This window comes from Labrus mixtus, chromosome 2, assembly GCF_963584025.1.
Source record: "Labrus mixtus chromosome 2, fLabMix1.1, whole genome shotgun sequence".
NCBI classification, from domain to species: Eukaryota; Metazoa; Chordata; class Actinopteri; order Labriformes; family Labridae; genus Labrus; species Labrus mixtus.
Genome location: NC_083613.1, coordinates 16844737 through 16864258, shown reverse-complemented (window position 1 = coordinate 16864258; position 19522 = coordinate 16844737). Strand labels below are relative to the sequence as shown.

Here is a 19522-nt window from a genome sequence, read left to right as displayed (position 1 = left end):
GACATATACTGTTTGTTCTTGTGTTTGGGTGGCTGTAGTCCAGGACTGTGGAAGGTGGTTGCAAAGTTTCACAACAACCCACAGCAGAGCTACTCCGCTGAGTTTGAGGTCAAAGAATATGGTGAGCCCTTCAATTACCTCCTCTGTTATGTTAAACATACAACTTTACATACTTTTTAACACTATTTATAGTATAAGTTATACTGTCAATTATTAAATTAAATTAATAAATAGGGTTAAAATGTTAAAACATTTTCAGTGCTGCCCAGTTTCGAGGTCAAACTGATTCCTGTGAGGCCCTTTTTTTACGTGGACAACCAAGATTTCACTGTCGACATCAAAGCTACGTATGTAAAAGATTTGGTACATTTATTTGAGGAGAATAAAAAAAACATAGATAGATAGATAGATACTTTATTGATCCCGAGGGAAATTCAAAGATTAAAGGTTGTGTTGTTGATTTAGCCTGTCTGCATGTCAACTACATTTTCTATTTCCCCCTCTGTTTTAGGTACCTGTTTGGTCAAGACGTGGATGGGACAGCCTACGTGGTGTTTGGTGTTATGCAAGATGGTCAAAAGAAGAGCTTTCCAAGTTCTCTTCAGAGAGTGCCGGTGAGCACACAGCTTTACTTCTCTGCTTTATTTCTCTTTTTTAGCTTGATAGTTGATCACTCATTGTAGGTCTTACTGCTTGGCTTTAAAGGTCACATATTATACAAAATACACTTTACCATGTTTTTTGAACACTGATAGTTGTCCCTAGTCTGTCTACAAACCCCCCAATTATGAGGAAAGTCTGTCCTCTACATCTTTTGACTGCTCCACGTTTCAGAAAATGTGTGCTCAAACAGGCGGTCTGGAGATTTTCCCTTCATGACATCACAAAGGGAAGTAACCCCCCCCAGGTGGAGGACACTCCCACAGCTGGGTGTTTGTTCTGTCCTCTGAGTCTGCCATCTCACTGTGAACAATAGAGCTCAACAGTGACCGCCCACCTTTTCGGCACCTCTGGTTCCGGAAATACATTTCAAATCCTCCCTTGATTTTTCACAAAATCCTTTTATCATGAGATTGGCACATGGAACCAAGACAGCCCGCTACCCCAATACTCGTGACTATAGTACATTTAATTCGGCACCAAAACGGCATTAAAAAAGGAAAAAAAGGCAAAAGGTAGGAAAAATTTCTATGGTTTCTAACAGTAGGCTCAAAGAATCAGAAACACTCTATGATCGTGGGTAGTGTAGTTCTTTGCCCCGATGTTGCGAAAAAATCTTGTTTTTTAAATTGAGGTTGATATCATACAAACTTGTGTCTCCTACAGGAGCATATACCATCGTTCTACACTCAGGTAGCTCATTGTAAGTCTACCTTGGATGGTTATGACATTATGGCTAATAATCAAATCTGCTATGGAGAAAATAAATGGCAATTTTACATCCGGAACCACACTGTTGAGCCCTATAAGGCCGTCCCACATCCACTTCCAGAGGGGCGTGATCAGACACAGCTCATTTGCATTTAAAACTACAGACACAGAAACAGCCTGTTCTGAGCAGGGCTGAAATAGAGGGGTTTATAAGCATGATAAAATACAGGATCAGAGTGGATTTTATAATATAATGTAATACTTTATTGTCCCTCAGGGGGGAATTTGATGTCACAGCCTTGCACAGTTGGTACACAGGTATACACATATACACGGAACACAGGAAGAAAACATTTTGAACAAGAAACTTCACAGACATGTTTTGGGGACCTCTGCGACTTATTTAAACTGGTTGAAAAGTTATATGCAGTACTTGAAATCATAAAAAACCCCGGCAGTACTCGGGAAGTGACTTGGCATCTCTCAAGCAACTACACCAACTTCCATACTTTGGTCCGCAACAGGATTTGAACTGGTGACCCATCCGGTTCTTATCCAAGTCCCTAATGACTGAGCTATAGCCACCGTGATCATAACAGCCATGCTGATGGATTACATTTTCAAGTTTAGTGAAGTACCGCCAAGTATTCACTACATTACTGTACTACATTTAAAGATGCATTCCTGTATTTTGTCACATTAGATCCAGAGAGGTAATGGATTGGTTACTCTGAGGAGGGAGCACATCACACAGACCTTCAACAACATCATGGAACTTGTGGGAAGCTCCATATTTGTAGCAGTCAGCGTGCTTACAGAGAGCGGTGAGACAGAGAGACGGTATTTGTTCCTGTGCTGTATGATTGATCATTTGATATTCTTACTAATTCAGCCTCTTAAGTTTCTAAAAAAGTTTTATTTATGTCTACATTTTCCTAATTAAGATGCAGTAGATGTAAAGGATGCATTTTTCTGTATCGGTTTATCAAGCAGCAAGCAATGGGATGTTCAAAGCAAGTTTTGTTATCAATTTGTGTGATCATGTGATTCTGGATGAACTCACAGGTGTTGAAATGGTGGAGGCAGAGCTGAGAAGTATCCAGATTGTCACATCACCTTACACCATCACCTTCAAGAAAATGCCAAAGTTTTACAAACCAGGGATGTCCTTTGATGTTTCGGTAAAGTTTTTAATGTTTTTGACAGCTTAAGGATGGTACCCTGAATGTGTTAGATTACTCAGAAAAATCATGTAAGCAACTGTTAATGTTAACTCTGGATGCTGAAAAGGCATTTGACCGACTGTCATGGCATTTTATATTTGATACTTTTGAAGCTTTTGGATTTGACCATAAATTCATACAAATTTTTAAAATAATATACAACCAACAAAATGCAAGAATTAGGGTCAATGGGACACTGTCTGACACGTTTCTACTCAAAAGATGTACAAGACAAGGTGATCGTCTGTCACCACAAATATTTGCTTTATGCATGGAACCACTAGCTGAAAGTATAACAATAAATAAAACAATAACTGGCATTAAAATTGGAGAAAATGAACATAAATTAGCACTTTATGCCGATGATGTGATAGTTTACGTAACAAATATAAATACATCCCTCCTGAGGAAATAAATATATATAGTTTAGCCTCTGGATATAAATTAAATATTAATAAAACAGAAGCAATGACAGTAGGTGAGGAAATAGAAAATGATCTTAAGAGAGAATACAAATTTAAATGGGAATGCAAAGAATTATAATACCTGGGGGTTAAAATCCCCAAAAAACTGGAGGAATGGTTTTCAATAAATTACACAGAATTGATAGACCAAGTGAAAGAACATCTGAATAGATGGAAAATATTGAATCTATCTATCTTTGAAAGAATTAAATCAATTAAAATGACAATACTTCCAAAATTCTTGTTCCTATTTCAAAACTTACCAACTTATATAACACCAATAACCTTTAAGGAATGGGATAAAACCCTAAGAAAATTCATATGGGATGACAAAAAACCGAGAGTGAAATAAAAAAACTTAAAGAAACTGAAATCCACTGGGGGGGTTGGCATTACCAGATCTCAGTAAGTATTTCTATGCTGCTCAGATAAAACACATAATGACATGGATGAGTGAAACCAAAAACCCCAAGTGGAAGGAAATAGAAATGAGCTCAGTTCAATTTTTAGACTCAGTAATATTTGGTCAAAAGAAAGGAGACTGTGGGATGAACAGTTTGCAGAAAAACAATCTGAAAGCACAAGTTCTTCTTCAATAAAAAATAATTCTGATTAATTGGGTTATTTTTTTAAATTTGGGACTGCTGGGACTGCAAAGAGAAACACTTGCCTTGTACCTGACCTTAAGATTGAGCATTCAGCTGCAAATATATGTGTACAGGGATTTAAATGTTTTCTGATAATTTAACTGTTTGTGTTTCAAATGCCAGGTTGAAGTTGTGAATCCTGATGGCACTCCAGCAAGAGGTGTTTCAGTGGTGGTCAATCCAGGTCAGGTGCAGGGCTTCACCGTAGCTAATGGCATGGCACGGCTAACCATCAATACAGAGGCCAGGACCAGCAGACTGTCAATTACTGTAAGTGTTTTTATAAACCCCTTCTTAATTTAGATTAGATTAGATTAGAAAACGTTATTGATCCCCAGGGGGGAAACTCATTTGTCACCTGGTCATACACACAACAAACAATATAAAGCCAGTTTATCCGAATAATATGCATTTTTCATAGCTATTTACAGGTGTGTAACGCAGTGTTGACAGTTTTCTGCCCCTGGTGGCCAAATACAGAATAATACAGCGTTAAATAATATGAATAGAAAGGCATAAAGCAGACCAAAACAGCAGGCACATATCTGAAATCATTCATAATTTCAGTTAAGTTTTAGTTTGACTTGATGTTTATTGGATGTAACTTAAAGCAGATTACTCCTACAAATAAATAAAAATCAAACATTCACTTTTTACCTCACTAAATTAAACAATATTATTGTATGCAGTGTTGGTAACAGACAATGTATTGTATCATATGCAGACTTAAAGACTTTGCATTTAGCGGTGAACACCAAGTTGTGCTTTGTGGTTTATTGTATGAAAATACTTTGGATTGTTTAGATTTATGTTCTTTATTCATCATGAGGGCACACTACATTGCTAGGCTAAACTGTTTCAGTTCAGGCAATATTAGCCTAAGATAAAGGTTTATTCAACTATTTAAGTAGACTAACCTGTCTCTGTCTTTAATTGCAGGCAAGAACCAATAATCCACGTATCTCCCCTGACAGACAGGCAACAGCCACCATGACGGCTGCACCGTATACCACCAAAAGCAACAACTACATCCACATAGGTGAGGAAAAAACTTAAGTAACACCAGTGCATGGTTGTTCAAAAGAAGAAAAAGATTACCTTGACGAATAATATCAGATAATCCAATCCTGGATTTCATTTGGATAAAATATATGTAGCACTTTCTGTACCCTTTACAATAGGCAGCGCACCTGCATCTACACTTTTATGAAGAACTAGAAATAAACTTGTGGGCCCACACACACACTCTCTCACAAACCGGCAAAAAATAAAATAAAACAAACCCCCGTTGCAGGCCTGGTTGAAGGTGTAGAGTTGCGGCCGAATACAGTTGAAGCTGGTTCACGTTGACCAGGCAGTAATAGCAGGTGAATACTCACAGTAACAGAATTCAAGTCACTAGCATCAAGCTAATAGGATACACTGGCGGGCTGATGGCGAACTGCGGAAGGGCTGATGACGAGCGGGTGGCGGGCAGGCTGAACGTGGCGGACCCTCAGCGGCAGAAATCTTATTCCTCACTCAGTGGTATACAGCTAGCCGCTGCTCTCACAATCAACAAAAGTCTTACAAACTTCAAACAGCAACAGTCTCTTACACAACTCGGAGGTGAAGACAAAGCTAGCGAACTAATGGCTGACTGCGGAGGACCATCGGAATAGGTAAAATCCTCTTCTTCCCTCGTCGTGTCGGAGCTCAGCTAGCCGCTGCAGCTCACACTCACATTAACCTAGTCCACTACCAAAGTCCTTATTTCACCTCCACTCGAGGTGAAACACTCCGGGGAAACTGTTAACTGACCGAGCTGGACAGTAAAAACTCACTTTTCAGTCTTTTAATTCTGCTTCACGCTGCTGCTGCTGCCGCGGACTTCTCTCTCTCGTCTCTTTTCTTCATCATTTACTCTTACCGGTAACTCCCGCCCCACCACCAATCACCAAACAGAAAAAAATGACATGACTTATTGACAATGAATCACATACATTAAAATGCAACAACGTAGGTTGTACCCTGTAATCATCACATGTTAGCCAGGTACAAAAACATGCATATAAAGCCTTTAAATTGCCCAGGGCTACATATATTTTTGAAAACTTTTGAGAGTTGGGTAGCTTTGACATAAAGTACCCGGATCAACCATAGATTGTAAATATTACTGGACGAACCCTGTCTATAACCTGTTTAACCATCGGGTATTATCTGATTCATGTTGAACTTTATACACAAAGTTTGTCTTTTAATGTCGACATTTACGTGGAGTATAACATTCATCATAACGTCGGATAACCATATTTACAGTCTGTGGTTAACCACCGAGGTGGACCTTTAGTTTTTGACATCACACAAACTCTGTTTCAACTTCTTGGATGGTCTGTTAACCGCAAAGCAAGCCATATATGTTGTCAGATATGTGTTAAACAAACTCTCCAAACGAAGAAAAAAAGACGAGAAAGCCGACGGACCAAGCTGCTACCTAGCCTCCTGGCCTCCACAACCCGTATATGGGCATAGCCGTTTTACGTAATAAAATAATCCGATGAGTTTTCAAACTCCCCCCCCACACACACACACACAGTTGGAGCACATGAGGCCATCAACTTATCAGATATATTTCGTTTTTTGTACCAGGCTGTAAACATGTTAATTTCTGTTGTGAAACTGGCTTTTTTGGCTGTGGGCTTCTAGCACTTCCGGTGCTTCTGGAGCCAGCCTCAAGCGGACACTCGACGAACTGCAGTTTTTTTACTTTTGCATTGGCGTCATTTTTTGAAACCGGAGGTTGCCGCTTTGGATCATCCCTCCAACAGAGATCCAGACTGTAATAAAGGATCCAGATTTATATCCAAATTGAACCATTTGAACAACCGGGCCCAGATACTTAAAGGGCCCATATTATGCTTTTTCTGGTTTTATATGCTTTTTAGTGTGTTTTTTTTTTTGTTGTCCTGTGCATGTTTAGGCACATCTATTTGCAAAAATTCAAAGTCTGCGTAAACGCAGCTTCTCCTACGTCCTCCAGTTAGCTGCAGCATTAGCTGCATATAAGGCTCGGTTCTAGCCCGCCTCGAAAAATATTTGCAAGTGTGACATCTTGTCAGTGTGATATCACTGATCTAAGCCCATTGGCTCGTTGTGGCAAGCCCAGCAGCTCATGTTGCACGCCCATTAACTTCTGTAGCACGCCCACGATATGCTGTAGCCTGCGGTAGCACAGTAGTGCTAAGGTGCTAATGTTTTTGCTCCCCTCGGACGGAGCCAGTGGCTGCATTCCCAATATGGTAAAAGGGGCGGGACATTGAGCGACTTACCAATTACGGCAGAGCCGACAGGCCGACCACTCAGATCAGACTTGGCACACGTGGGGACTCTGAACGTGGGCACTTCAGAGCCTTAGAGAGAGAGTCAGAAGTGAGTCGGTGCATGGAGCGGCAGTACATGAAAACAGACACTTTTTTCGAACTTTAGCTATTGAGAACATACTTTAGTAGGTACATAGATTAAATATACGAACCCCAAAAAGGGCATAATATGGGCTCTTTAAGCACAGTTAGTGATAGTGTTGAAAGTAACAAAGCATTAGCAATGCTCCAGATCTTTGCAGTGTCAGGCACTCATAACAGTCGGTCATATCAGTGTGTCACTTTTATAGGTGTGGATGCAGCTGAGCTGGAAGTAGGAGAAAATCTGAAAATTAATCTTAACCTGAACAGGCAGGAAAACGCACAAAGTGATATCACATACCTGGTAAGAGATGTTTTACACCTGCACATGTGATAGTTTTATTGTTGTTTTTGATTTCCACATTCTGATTGTTTATGTTTGAATCAATAGGTCCTCAGCAGAGGTCAGCTGGTGAAAAATGGCCGATTCCATTCAATAGGTCAGGTGCTGATTTCCCTGATAATCCCTATCACCAAAGAAATGCTGCCATCGTTCCGCATCATAGCCTACTACCACACAAATGATAATGAAGTGGTGTCCGACTCTGTTTGGGTGGACGTCAAGGACTCCTGCATGGGCTCGGTGAGACCCACATGTAGCAATGTGCCACAGCAAACCCACACACAAACTGATTAACATGAATGCATATTTCTAGGGAATTTTCTAAATGAATGACACTCATTAAACTGATAAGAAACTTCAGATCTCACTGACATCTCCTTCACGTTTAGCTGAGGCTGGAATCATCGAGACCCGCTCCATCCTTTGAGCCTCGCAGGATGTTTGGTCTGAAGGTAACAGGAGACCCAGGGGCCACAGTGGGACTGGTGGCAGTGGACAAAGGCGTCTATGTCCTGAACAACAAGCACCGCCTCACCCAGAAGAAGGCAATTTTACTTTTGTCTTTTAAAATGTTTGTTTGGGGTTAAATTGTTAATACAAATTACACACATAGAAAGTATTCATTTTGTAAGCCAGACATGTGACACATATCTGAGCCTTTGCTGTTTGTTTTGCTGTGTGTGAATCACCTTCTCCTGCAGGTGTGGGACATTGTAGAGAAATCTGACACAGGCTGCACACCAGGTGGAGGAAAAGACGGTATGGGTGTGTTCTTTGATGCAGGGCTGTTGTTTGAGTCCAATGCTGCTTCTGGGACTCCCTACAGACAAGGTACCAAGACTCTGCTCTACCCTTCACTCAATGTACCTTCTTTGGTATTTTATGTACATAAGTGAACATATGAAAAACCACTCAGGACAAGTGGTTGTGAAATCATCAATAAGTGCACAAGAAGGGCAATGCGTCCAACTTTGCTGAGTGACCTTAATTTGATTTTAAGAGTATTACGTCCTTAATAACATGCAAGAATAAGTTGGCAAAACCTTATTGGGTTTTAGAGTATAATATGCAACTTTCGATCCAGTAGAAGTCTCACTTCAGCACCAGTCTGTCAGAACAAAACTGCACCACCTCCCGTCCATATCTCACTTCTGACATGCAGCACGAAGTCAATTCAGTTCTTATTTCTAGTATTTTAGTCCAAACAGAGTCTTTTCTTCTGTTTGAAAGTATAATATATAAGTATTATTATTCATGTTTGAAATGATGCATAGTGCACCTTTTTAAGAAATTGTCTATGCTGTGTTTCCAGAATTAAAATGTCCCGTCCCCAGCAGGAGGAGGAGAGCCACTTCTATAACGGATGTCACAACCAGCTTAGGTAAGAATCAACACCTTTAAGTACTACATAGCCCCATATTCAGTCACACTCAGCAAACCGTTCTAACATCTTGTGGTGATAAATATACTAGTATACTATACAAAAGTGAGCTAACCCTATTTTTACTTTTAAAATGTATTTCTATGATACATTGTATTATATCCATGTGGGACAGGCTTTTAAAAAACAGTTTGTTTCTATGCTTGTTCAGATAGTCTGAAGTGCCGAGATGGCGCCGCGGATGGTTTCTGTGCTCTCTAGTACTTGTCGTGTTTTTATTTTATTTAATAGTTTTCTGCTCCCCTTCTCTGGTCTCATATACCAGAGAAGAACTACTTAGCATTAGACTGTCCTCTGCCAAACTTTTTCACCGGTTTCCACTGAACCAGAAAGTTTCGCGGAGATTCTTGCCAGAGGAGCTGAATCTCTCTATGCACTTTGCCGCAGACGGGGAAGGCGAGCAGGAGCGCTCGTTAAACTGAGGCAGCGGGGATTACGCACTGTGCTCCCGTCAAATCCCCTGGTAAATGTCCGCTCTCTGGCTAACAAGATAGATGAGCTGCTGCTCCTAAACACAAGAAACTTGTACTTTTGAAGATCCGCCGCCCTGTGTTTCACTGAAACCTCGCTCAGTGAACACATCCCGGACGGGTCAGGCCAAGGAGGAAGCCTACAAGAGTGGGGACCTGGACCTGTTCAAGCAGGCCAGGAACAAGCTGACGAGGGAGATCAGGGTAGCTAAGAAGAGCTACGCTGAGAAGCTGAAAAATAACTTTGTCAGTTTGGAGAGGCCTGCGAGAGGTCACAAGCTACAGGAGACCCACCCACCCCCCTGCAGGTAACAATGTCTGAAGACCTGAACAGCTTCTATTGCAGGTTTTCACACTCACCCCATCAACACCACCCCGACACCCAGACTATGGCTGTTTTCGAAACCACATACTATACTACTAGTACATACTGATTTGGCCAAAATGCAGTATGCAGTATGTGAACAACTGCGAGATCTGCAGTGTGCCAAAAATACCAGGATGTCATACTGATTTGGGAAAATTGTACAGCATCGGACCAGTCTACCTCGCGTACTGTTTCCCACAATGCAAAGTGCCAGGTCAGAGATCAAAATGCCGGAGCGCAGCTGTTTGAACTCGTCGCTGGCGGTGACTGAATATCTTGCCACATTATGAACCAATAACAAATATGACTTTTTCATATTTAAGTCTTACCACCTCGGATTTTCCTAATTTGTAGACTGTACAGTGCATGTGCCACAGCTGGACAAGCAGCTGCAATTACAGGGTGCTTCGCTCGCTCTATTACTACAAATTATTCACAGCTGAGTAAAACCAGTTTAACCGGGGCCAAGCATACTGCAAAATAACCGACGACTGGCAGTCATACTACATACTACTGTTGAACTCAGTATGCAGTATACAGTATATACTGCATACTGATATTACTCATATATGTAGTTAAGATATATATGGAGCAAAAGCTCCATATATTTGGAGCTTTTGAAGCACAAGGGCATTTCACACAGCTCCAGTGACGTGTTGAAGATCAGCATGAAGATGGGGGCCAGCTGCTCAGCACAGGCTCTCAGGCAGGAGGGACACACACCGTCTGGTTCTGGAGTCTTCTGGATCTTATTTTATCTCTGAAAGAGCTCAGTTACTGATACTGTGCTGTTCAGAATGGTGGGGGGGGGGGGGGGAGAGTCCACAGTAGACACTGTGACTACAGGCCCGTCGCCCTGATGAAGCCCCTCTTCCCCCCCCCTCCCCCCCCCACCTGTCACTGTGCAATAACTCTGAAACAAACCAACACTGTTAATGTATATTCAACACTGCACTGTTTCTTATTTAGTCTTGTACATATTAGTGTTTGCTTATTATGTTTATTGTTGATATTTAATGTTGTACCTGTACATAAGTGAGCACAGTTGACTTTGTTTTAACTTTCTATATTGTTTAAAATCATGGGGCACTGTATTCCAACAGTGTTCATTTCATTAACTGAATATAAAACAACAAACTTTTGTCAATGACTGTTTTTCTATAAATAGGAGATGTTTACAAGCTAGCAATAGATCTTTGATCATAAAAACACTGACGACATGTGTTTTTGTTTATGTTAATGAGACGAAACAAAACTAATAAAATTTAAGCAGTGGGCTAAGGAACTTTGCAAATCCAATATATTTTTCCCCACTGTGCGTCGAATGCATCGTCAAAATACAAGCAGTAGAGAGGAGATGTTAGATGTGTGTGTGTGTGAAGCAGAGCGACAGAGAGAGCACGAGCTTATGCAATAACGAGAGCTAACGAGAACTAATGACAACCTACCCAATCAGTGAGTGAGTTATGACATCATAAAATGAGTTTGTTTTGTTTTTTTATCTGGATCCCCATTAGCTTCAGCATAGCAGGGGTCCGCAGTTTATATTGTGACAATACATTTTACAAATTCATATTATATATTATTCTGAGTGACTTTATAATGCTAAGACTTCCCTCACAGCATCAGGAAAAACCTCATGTCCCTGCGTAGAGCTGAATGACACAGGAGAGGGAGGCTTGAGCGAGCCAGAAAGTGAGCTGCATTCACAACTGACCCATTTGGCTTCACAAAGCAGCTACTAGGAGAGAAGCGTAGCAGTCTTGACTGCTCCAAGGAAGAAGTAGATCACTTCCTACACACTCCTCTGAGCGACCCAGACAGAGAGCAAGAGCTTGGACCCCAGCAAGCCCTTTTGGAAATACCAACCCCGTTGGTAGAGTTCAACACTAGAGAACCCACCTGGAAGGAAGTGCAAGAGGTGGTCAAAGCAGCCAGGGCAAGTTCTGCTCCAGGACCTAGTGGGGTACCCTACAAGGTGTACAAGTGCTGCCCAGAGCTCCTCAGAATCCTTTGGAAGATGTTGCGGGTGGTTTGGCATAAGGGGATGGTGGCAGAACAGTGGAGACAGGCGGAGGGAGTCTGGATTCCTAAGGAAGAAAATTCAACCAAGCTGGAGCAGTATCCAGATGTGGTTGTAAAGTATCTTGACTCTTGTTTTTAGTTAAGGTAACCTTAACACAACCAAGGAAAATGGATGAACGACAACGCCACCTTGGGAATTGCACCCAAGGAATTATTTTAACTTTACAGTATCAATTTATAAAGCACTCAGGTTCGTTTCACTTAGAGGCAGGAGACATGGTTCAATTCATCAAAAATATTTAAAGTTTTGTTACAAAATGTATTAAAATGCAGTTTAAAACATCAAACACACAGTGACGTGGAAGGAGAAAAGGGAGACCTTGACAGGTGCTGTGGCTTACCAATGGTGAGATGGGTCAATGAGGGGTGAGAGGGATTCCAGAAAACTAAAAGTAAAAAGCACCCCAATCACACGTGGCAGTCACTCACACACCGTCTTGTGAAACCAAATCAAGACCAGGGATACACAGCAAACGAGAAGAGGAGAACCACCACCCAGGACACCAGTACCACCACCTTTGGTTCTCAGCAACTGTAAGGACAGGGAAGAGGAATTAGTGAGTGTAGTGGCTTGATCTTGCCTATCAAAAGTTTGAGCCACTGAGGGGCTGATAGCCTACCGTACTTAATTGACACGTTGTTTCCGTGTTCGGAATCAATCAACTCTGTGCTGTCACACTCAAACGGGTTTATCTGAATCATTCATTTACAATACATATTCTGGTCGTCTACATACACTTATTCCACTATAACTTGAATGTAAAACAAAAGCCAGGATAAATGTTCCATTCCCGATACATTTCCAACAGCAGTCAAAAACTGTGTGCCTCTCACGGTAGGCTGCTCACCTCCGTGATTAACCCTTCCTCTACTTCCTCTACTTGTAACCTTCCCAACACTAAAGTGAATATGCCCCCTACTGTGACCACGAGGAACTACCACAGAGCACACATACATACTGAACACACAACTGGCTCTAACAGTGAGGTTGCAAAAAATAAAAAATATAACAAAACACAATTTAGTTTATAGGGTTGGAAGCCACCAATTAACAGGTTACTCAGTTTAAATAAATACTGCCAAAACAACTTGTGAATGCTAATTGAGAAACAAAACCCAGAAACACATACAGAGAAAACAAACTTAATTAAGCCAAATTATGTTGTAATGTGCTCAAATATCAAACAAAAATAACAAAAAGAATGAAAATGCACTAACACAAATGTCAATGTCACCTGTTAATTAACTCAATGAATTAACAAAAAACTGAAACTATAACTAATTTGCAACACTACTAGATAGAACTAAAGGAAACAAAATGAAAATGCAAGACGAATAGCAAATCAAGAGGAAAAAAAACAAAGTACTAAATGCCCCATTTAATACAGGTACCCTTTAAATTGTCCCAAAAAAGCTGTTAGCTATGTCCGCACACTTAAGGACTTAGAATCCGCCCTGCCAGCGATACAGCAGAATCCGCCCCACAGCCGTTGCTGTAAGCATCAAAATCACAAAGCACAATCCAGCATTGCAGCAGTTATTCCTTAATTAATCCAGTAACGTCACAGCACACCAGAGTTAGCAGTTACGAGCCCAGCAAGCAGTCCCTGTCACACATAAATACGCCATTAATACTAACAAATAACCACAAGGAGTTACAAGACTTGCCGTGAGGCGTACATACCAATCAGGCCATGTCCGGCTACAAACAAGACGGAGAGGAGCACGTAATTCTCGCGATGCAATGGTAGAGACCAGCAGCATCATTCATGCCTGCGGAGGGTCCACAAGTAATGCATCTAAATATAAGCTAGAACGTATGATGAAACAGCGCATAGGATAAACGTTTTCAGCCAAAACAGCTTCTGCTAACATACCTGAACCGGTGGCAGCGAGGGGAAGGAAGTGAGGGAACCCGGAGGTGGGTAGAGGAGTTGGAAATGACTTCCCTTTATAGAGTGCCCCCAGGAGGTGATAGGCTAATGAGGACCCCATTGAAAGAAAGGCAACACAAACTCACACATTAAGCAGGGAGGAGACGCATCATCCTGCTACATAAAGAACAAGTACATTGACACCTCAGTTCAGAAAGGTGGCATTCCAGGAGATCCCGGGTGTCTGGAACACACCGAAGTTGTCACTCAGTTGATCAGGGAGGCCCGTGAAGGGAAGGGGGACCTGGTTGTGCTTTGACTCGAGCTAGCCAATGCGTACGGCTAAATACCTCACAAGCTGGTTGAGACCACCCTGGAGAGTCACCATGCGCCCAGCAGGATCAAGGCCCTCATCCTGGGCTACTATGGGAACTTCAGGCTAAGACTGTCTGCTGGGAGCTCAACATCTGACTGGCACAGGCTTGAAAGAGGGATTATAACTGGGTGCACCATCTCAGTTATTCTTTTTGCCCTAGCTATGAACATGTTGGTCAAGGCAGCTGAGACTGAATGCAGAGGCCCACTGTCCAAGTCTGGCAACCTGGCAGCCCCCCACCAGAGCCTTTATGGATGACCTGACATCACTACACCACTACATCAGTCCCTGGGGGAAGGTGGATCCTCCAAGGTCTGGAAAAGGATCATAGCATGGGCAAGGATGAGCTTCAGACCAGCCAAGTCCAGATCCATGGTGTTGAAGAGGGGGAAGGTGGTGGACAAGTTTAAATTCCTTGTGGATGGCGTTGCAATACCATCTATCACTGAGAAACCAGTCACAAGCCTTGGTAAGGTCTTTGACTGCAGCCTCAGGGATGCATCTTCAGTCCAAGCAACCAGCAAGAAGCTTGAAACTCGGTTCACCACAGTTGACAAGTCTGGCTTACCTGGCAGTTTCAAGGCTTGGATCTATCAACGTGGTATCCTATCACGTGTTCTCTGGCCTCTGCAGTGGAGTGGAGAGGAAGGTAACCTGTAATGACAACTGGCAGGCTGAACCACAGCGTATCAAGTATATGGCCCAAGCGGTGTTTGACGTGTTGCCTAGCCCAGTGAGTCTCTATATCTGGGGCAAGAGTGAGTGTCCTGCATGTCCTCTTTGCCCTGGCAATGGTTCACTGGCGCACATCCAAGAGCTCTTGGAGATGGTCGCTACCGCTGGAGGCATGACCAGGTGCTCAAAGCAGTGGCAGAAGCCATTTCCAGAGCAGTTGCTAATAACAAGCATGTCTGAACAAAGAGATACATCACCTTTGTAAAAGCTGGAGAGCAACCGCAGCCAAAGACAACACCATCAGCCAGGGCCTGATCAACCCTGGCTGGGTCGCCTGAGGGAGTGTGTCTGATGTTGTGGGACCCGAAACACCGATGAACTCAGAATACATCACTGATGATGTGTCCCAGTGCATCCTAGGATATTTTTCAAACCTCTAAGGAGATGTACACAGAAGCTGTTTGAAACCTGAAGCTCTTCTCTACTCAAATGTATAACAGTGGCAGTACTAAAAGTACTCTTACTACACGGTGATAGTTCTCCACTATAGGTTAATTCAAAGTGGATAAATATTATCACCATAATGTTTAAGTTGTTTAAGTATTGTTTTAGTAGTGCAGTATTATGTTTTCTGTTAGTGTTTAACGATTACATTAGTCTAACAGCTCTTTTGTTTTGCAAGTTGCGTTTCTTTTTTTGCTTGAGTTGTGTAAGGTTTTTCATGTTTTTTTTACGAGTTTAGAGAAAAACAGCTAATACGACCTGTCGTCCTGATACCAATTTTTGAAATCTGTAAAGTTTAAAAAGAGAAAATGTTTGGATTAAAAGAAATATTTAAAATGTAAATTTTATCGACTAAAACTGGGCTCAAATGTTTTGGTTTTTGTCGACTGACACTGGACTCAAACCTTTAAGGGTAATTTTAATGGTTTATTTTTGGGGGATTTTTATGCTTTTATTTACAGACAGTACAGTGGATAGAGTCAGAGATAGGGAGAGATAGAGATAGAGTGGGGAATAACATCGGGAAAGTAGCCACAGGTTGGATTTGGCCCCGGGCCGCCTGCTTAGAGGTCCATGGCCTCCCTACATGGGGCGCACTCACTAACCACCAGGCTACCAGCCCCCCGTAAAAAATGACTAAAATATGAGTAAAACTGATGAACATTTTAATCTTGACTATGACTGAATCTATTATAGCTGCCAAATTAACAATGTATTCCAGACCTTTCAACCCATGACTCTACTCTACTCCCCTTTTTATCCAGTGAGCCAATACAAAGACGAACTACAAAGCCAATGTTGTCGGGATGGCTTGACGGACTTCCCTGTTTCATGCAGTTGTGAGAGGCGCAGTGAGTACATTGTGGACGGTCAAACGTGTGTTGACACCTTCCTGCACTGCTGCAGGGAGATGGAAAACCAGCGGACAGAGAAGAAGGAAGAAAATCTCCAACTGGCTCGAAGTAAGAGACAGGGATAATAGACGGGACACCCTGGGGTGTTTTATACCATAATCATGCTGAACATCGCGCTCATTGAACTCTTTAATCACTCTATAGGTGAGGAGGATGACAACAGCTACATGGATAGCAATGAAATTGTGTCTCGCACTAAGTTCCCTGAGAGTTGGCTTTGGTTGGATATCAATCTTCCTGCTTGCCCAAGCCAAAACCCTAACTGGTGAGTCAGACATCTCTACACACAATAATCACACTTGAAGTCATTAATAACATCACCAAGTTTTTGAAGTGACCTCGTATCTCTTAAAAGTATGAAAATGTTTCCTCTTTTCAGTGACACCACATCATCTGTGAAAAATTTTCCTTTGCGAGATTCAATCACAACCTGGCAGTTCACCGGCATCAGTCTGTCCAGAACTCACGGTGAGGATTAAGTGACTCGTCTTTATTTCTATGTGTGCCTCTTTGACCAAAAACTAACCCACCTTTTTGTCTCTCTTTCATCATGTTCTTTTATCCTCTCCTCATATTTAAGGAATCTGCGTCGGCGAGCCTTTGGAAGTAATTGTACGGAAAGATTTCTTCATTGACCTCAGGCTGCCCTATTCTGCCGTCCGAGGAGAGCAGCTCGAGGTCAAAGCAATACTCCACAACTACAGCCCAGATATCGCCACAGTAAGTCTGTGTTACTCAGCTCCAATTATCCAGGACAGAGCCGAGGAGATTGTGACGTTTTTATAAGAAGCATGCAAAACAAAAGCTGCACACATGTTGATCAAAATGTTCCTCAGAGTGATTAGAACTAAAAGTGCAGCAAAGCACAACTTTGACCCAGAACCCGTCAAGTTGTTGGTTTCTTTCGGCCAAGGATTTTACATTAAACTTAATGTAAATCAGCAATGTCGTCCATCAAATCACACTTCAAGTCAGAACAGAAACGTGTTCATTAAAATCACCTTGTGCAAAACTTTTGATTTACCGTCTCCATACGATTGCTGAGAACATGATTCTTGATCTTTTCTAATCCCCTCATACCTCTGTCTTGTGTCTGTTTTGTCTATTATTTTTTTAAAGGTGCGTGTGGATCTGATTGAGGAGGAGAATGTGTGCAGTTCAGCCTCCAAACACGGACGGTATCGTCAGGAGGTCACAGTTTATCCTCAGAGTACACGATCAGTACCCTTCATCATTATTCCCATGAAGGAAGGATTGTACGGGATCGAGGTCAAAGCAGCTGTGAAAGACTCGTCCCTCAATGATGGAATCATAAAGAACTTACGTGTCGTGGTAAGAAACACATCACATCCCATGCGTCTCTTTCAGAATCAGAAACAGTTTATTAATCCCAGGGGGAAATTTGGTTGTTACCTTTGCTCTTAAACACAATATAGCGGTAGGAAATATAGAAATAATTTAAGAATGTAAAAATAAAATAGAAACGAGATAATAAAATAAGCAATAAAATAAGCAACCAAGTGAGACTACAATAATAAGCTGTATACAAAGTTCAGTGACTTAAAGATATAAACACTAAACACTATACAAACTCACACAGTTTCCAGTTTAAATAAATAAGTCCAGGTTAATGGTCCAGTAATGTTCCATCTAAGTGTCTGACTCTCAAATGGCGGTAAGAGAACCGTATCCAGGTTGGTTATCTTACTGCAGTGGTATACGTATAAGAAAACAAAATCTGCCCAATCTCATTCAAATCATTAGAATCTGTGTCTGTTATTGTAACAATGTAAATACAAAAGAGAATCAGACCACCAGAGATAATTGAAAAGGCGAGCAGCATTGCTGTTCGTCACTTACAGTATATTACAAATACTCAGTATGATGTATAATGTGTGACCTTATTATTGTCTTTCCAGCCTGAAGGTGTACTAGTCAAATCTCCTCAGACTGTAACTCTAGATCCAACTACTAAAGGTGTAGGTGAGTTGACCATTTGAATAGCTACATAATGCAGTTATTTACTGCTGTGCCTTCTTAAAATGATTACTGATCACCCAACACTGTTTGATCTTTAGATGGCAAACAGGAAGTAATATTGAACAGTGGGATTCCTAAGAAGGATTTGGTTCCAAACGCACCGACTAGCTCTCAGATCTCTGTGACAGGTAAGGTACAGGCTTGTATTTGGACATGTGATACAGTGCCTGTATCTGCGTTTTTGTGAAATTAAATTATTATGTGTTTTTGTCTGTGTGTGTGTGTGTGTGTGTGTGTGTGCAAACAGGAAGAGAAGAAGTTGCTGCACTGGTGGAGAACGCCATTAGTGGGAACTCAATGGGGACTCTCATCTACCAGCCCTCGGGCAACGGAGAAGAGAACATGATCCACATGACCCTGCCCGTCATAGCCACCACATACCTGGACAAAACCAACCAGTGGGAAACTGTGGGTTTTCAGAAACGCAACGAAGCTCTCCAACACATCAAGTTTGGTAGGCAGAACGGATGTTTTTATGAGCTCAGAGACTAGAAATTCAAAAGATGCAAGTTCCTGACTAGGCAGAAGGGTTTTAGTAAAGAACTCTGACTACGGGCCTCTTTTAGAATATCTGTCCAGATAAGTCCATATAGTCCATCTTTGCAAAGTCTGTGCTTTCTCTACTCCAATATAGGTTAAGAAGGGGTCCCATATTTTATAAAATGAAGAGGGTTTCTCCTTGAGCCAGTAGGTCATGGCCTCCAGGGGTATGAGTTCTATTATACTTCGTAACCACATTGAGAGCTGAGGAGGTTTGTCAGAGATCCACTGAAGTAAGATGCACCTTCTAACACCAAACAAAAGAACATCAAGGAGATTCAGCATGTTGGGTTTAAGATTAATTGCAGAATATAAACCGAGAATACAAGAAACACGCTTAAGATCTAAGTTTTTACCAAACACTACAGAAATTTCCTTACAAACATGTACCCAAAACATTTTGATGAAAGGACAATCAAAAATACAATGGAAGTATGTCCCTTCGATAACCTTACATTTATTACAATACTTTGAAAGAGAAGGGTTGAATCTATTCCGTAGCAGTGGTGTAATTTGAAGCCTATAAATAATTTTGAATTGCATTACCTTGACTTTGTTAGTGGACAAACACCCCTATGAACAAGACCAGACATTTCCCCATTCATCATCTGAGATAGATCAGTCTCCCAAAGTGACTCACGCCCTCTACTGGGGGAAACAGAGCATTATAAAACCTGGTTATTAATTTTCGATGGGTGGGATACTGCTGCACTTTTTTTTTACAGAAGATTGAGAGAACCCCCTGGGT

At 41.7% G+C, this 19522-nt stretch overlaps 1 protein-coding gene across 1 annotated transcript in view; it reads left to right on the top strand.

Annotated features, from left to right (window-relative positions):
- The window catches only part of LOC132986914 (complement C3-like), a 33481-nt gene that overhangs the window by 4965 nt on the left and 8994 nt on the right, over positions 1–19522 (top strand). Inside the window, exons 6-25 of the mRNA XM_061053615.1 lie at positions 39–121; positions 260–347; positions 512–614; positions 2075–2195; positions 2437–2552; positions 3829–3975; positions 4645–4744; positions 7355–7449; positions 7537–7728; positions 7878–8033; positions 8190–8319; positions 8801–8869; positions 16045–16242; positions 16339–16459; positions 16574–16662; positions 16775–16914; positions 17314–17526; positions 18114–18177; positions 18273–18362; positions 18482–18688. Coding sequence (XP_060909598.1) covers positions 39–121; positions 260–347; positions 512–614; positions 2075–2195; positions 2437–2552; positions 3829–3975; positions 4645–4744; positions 7355–7449; positions 7537–7728; positions 7878–8033; positions 8190–8319; positions 8801–8869; positions 16045–16242; positions 16339–16459; positions 16574–16662; positions 16775–16914; positions 17314–17526; positions 18114–18177; positions 18273–18362; positions 18482–18688 — 2522 coding nt within the window. The remainder of the gene's footprint in view (positions 1–38; positions 122–259; positions 348–511; positions 615–2074; positions 2196–2436; positions 2553–3828; positions 3976–4644; positions 4745–7354; positions 7450–7536; positions 7729–7877; positions 8034–8189; positions 8320–8800; positions 8870–16044; positions 16243–16338; positions 16460–16573; positions 16663–16774; positions 16915–17313; positions 17527–18113; positions 18178–18272; positions 18363–18481; positions 18689–19522) is intronic.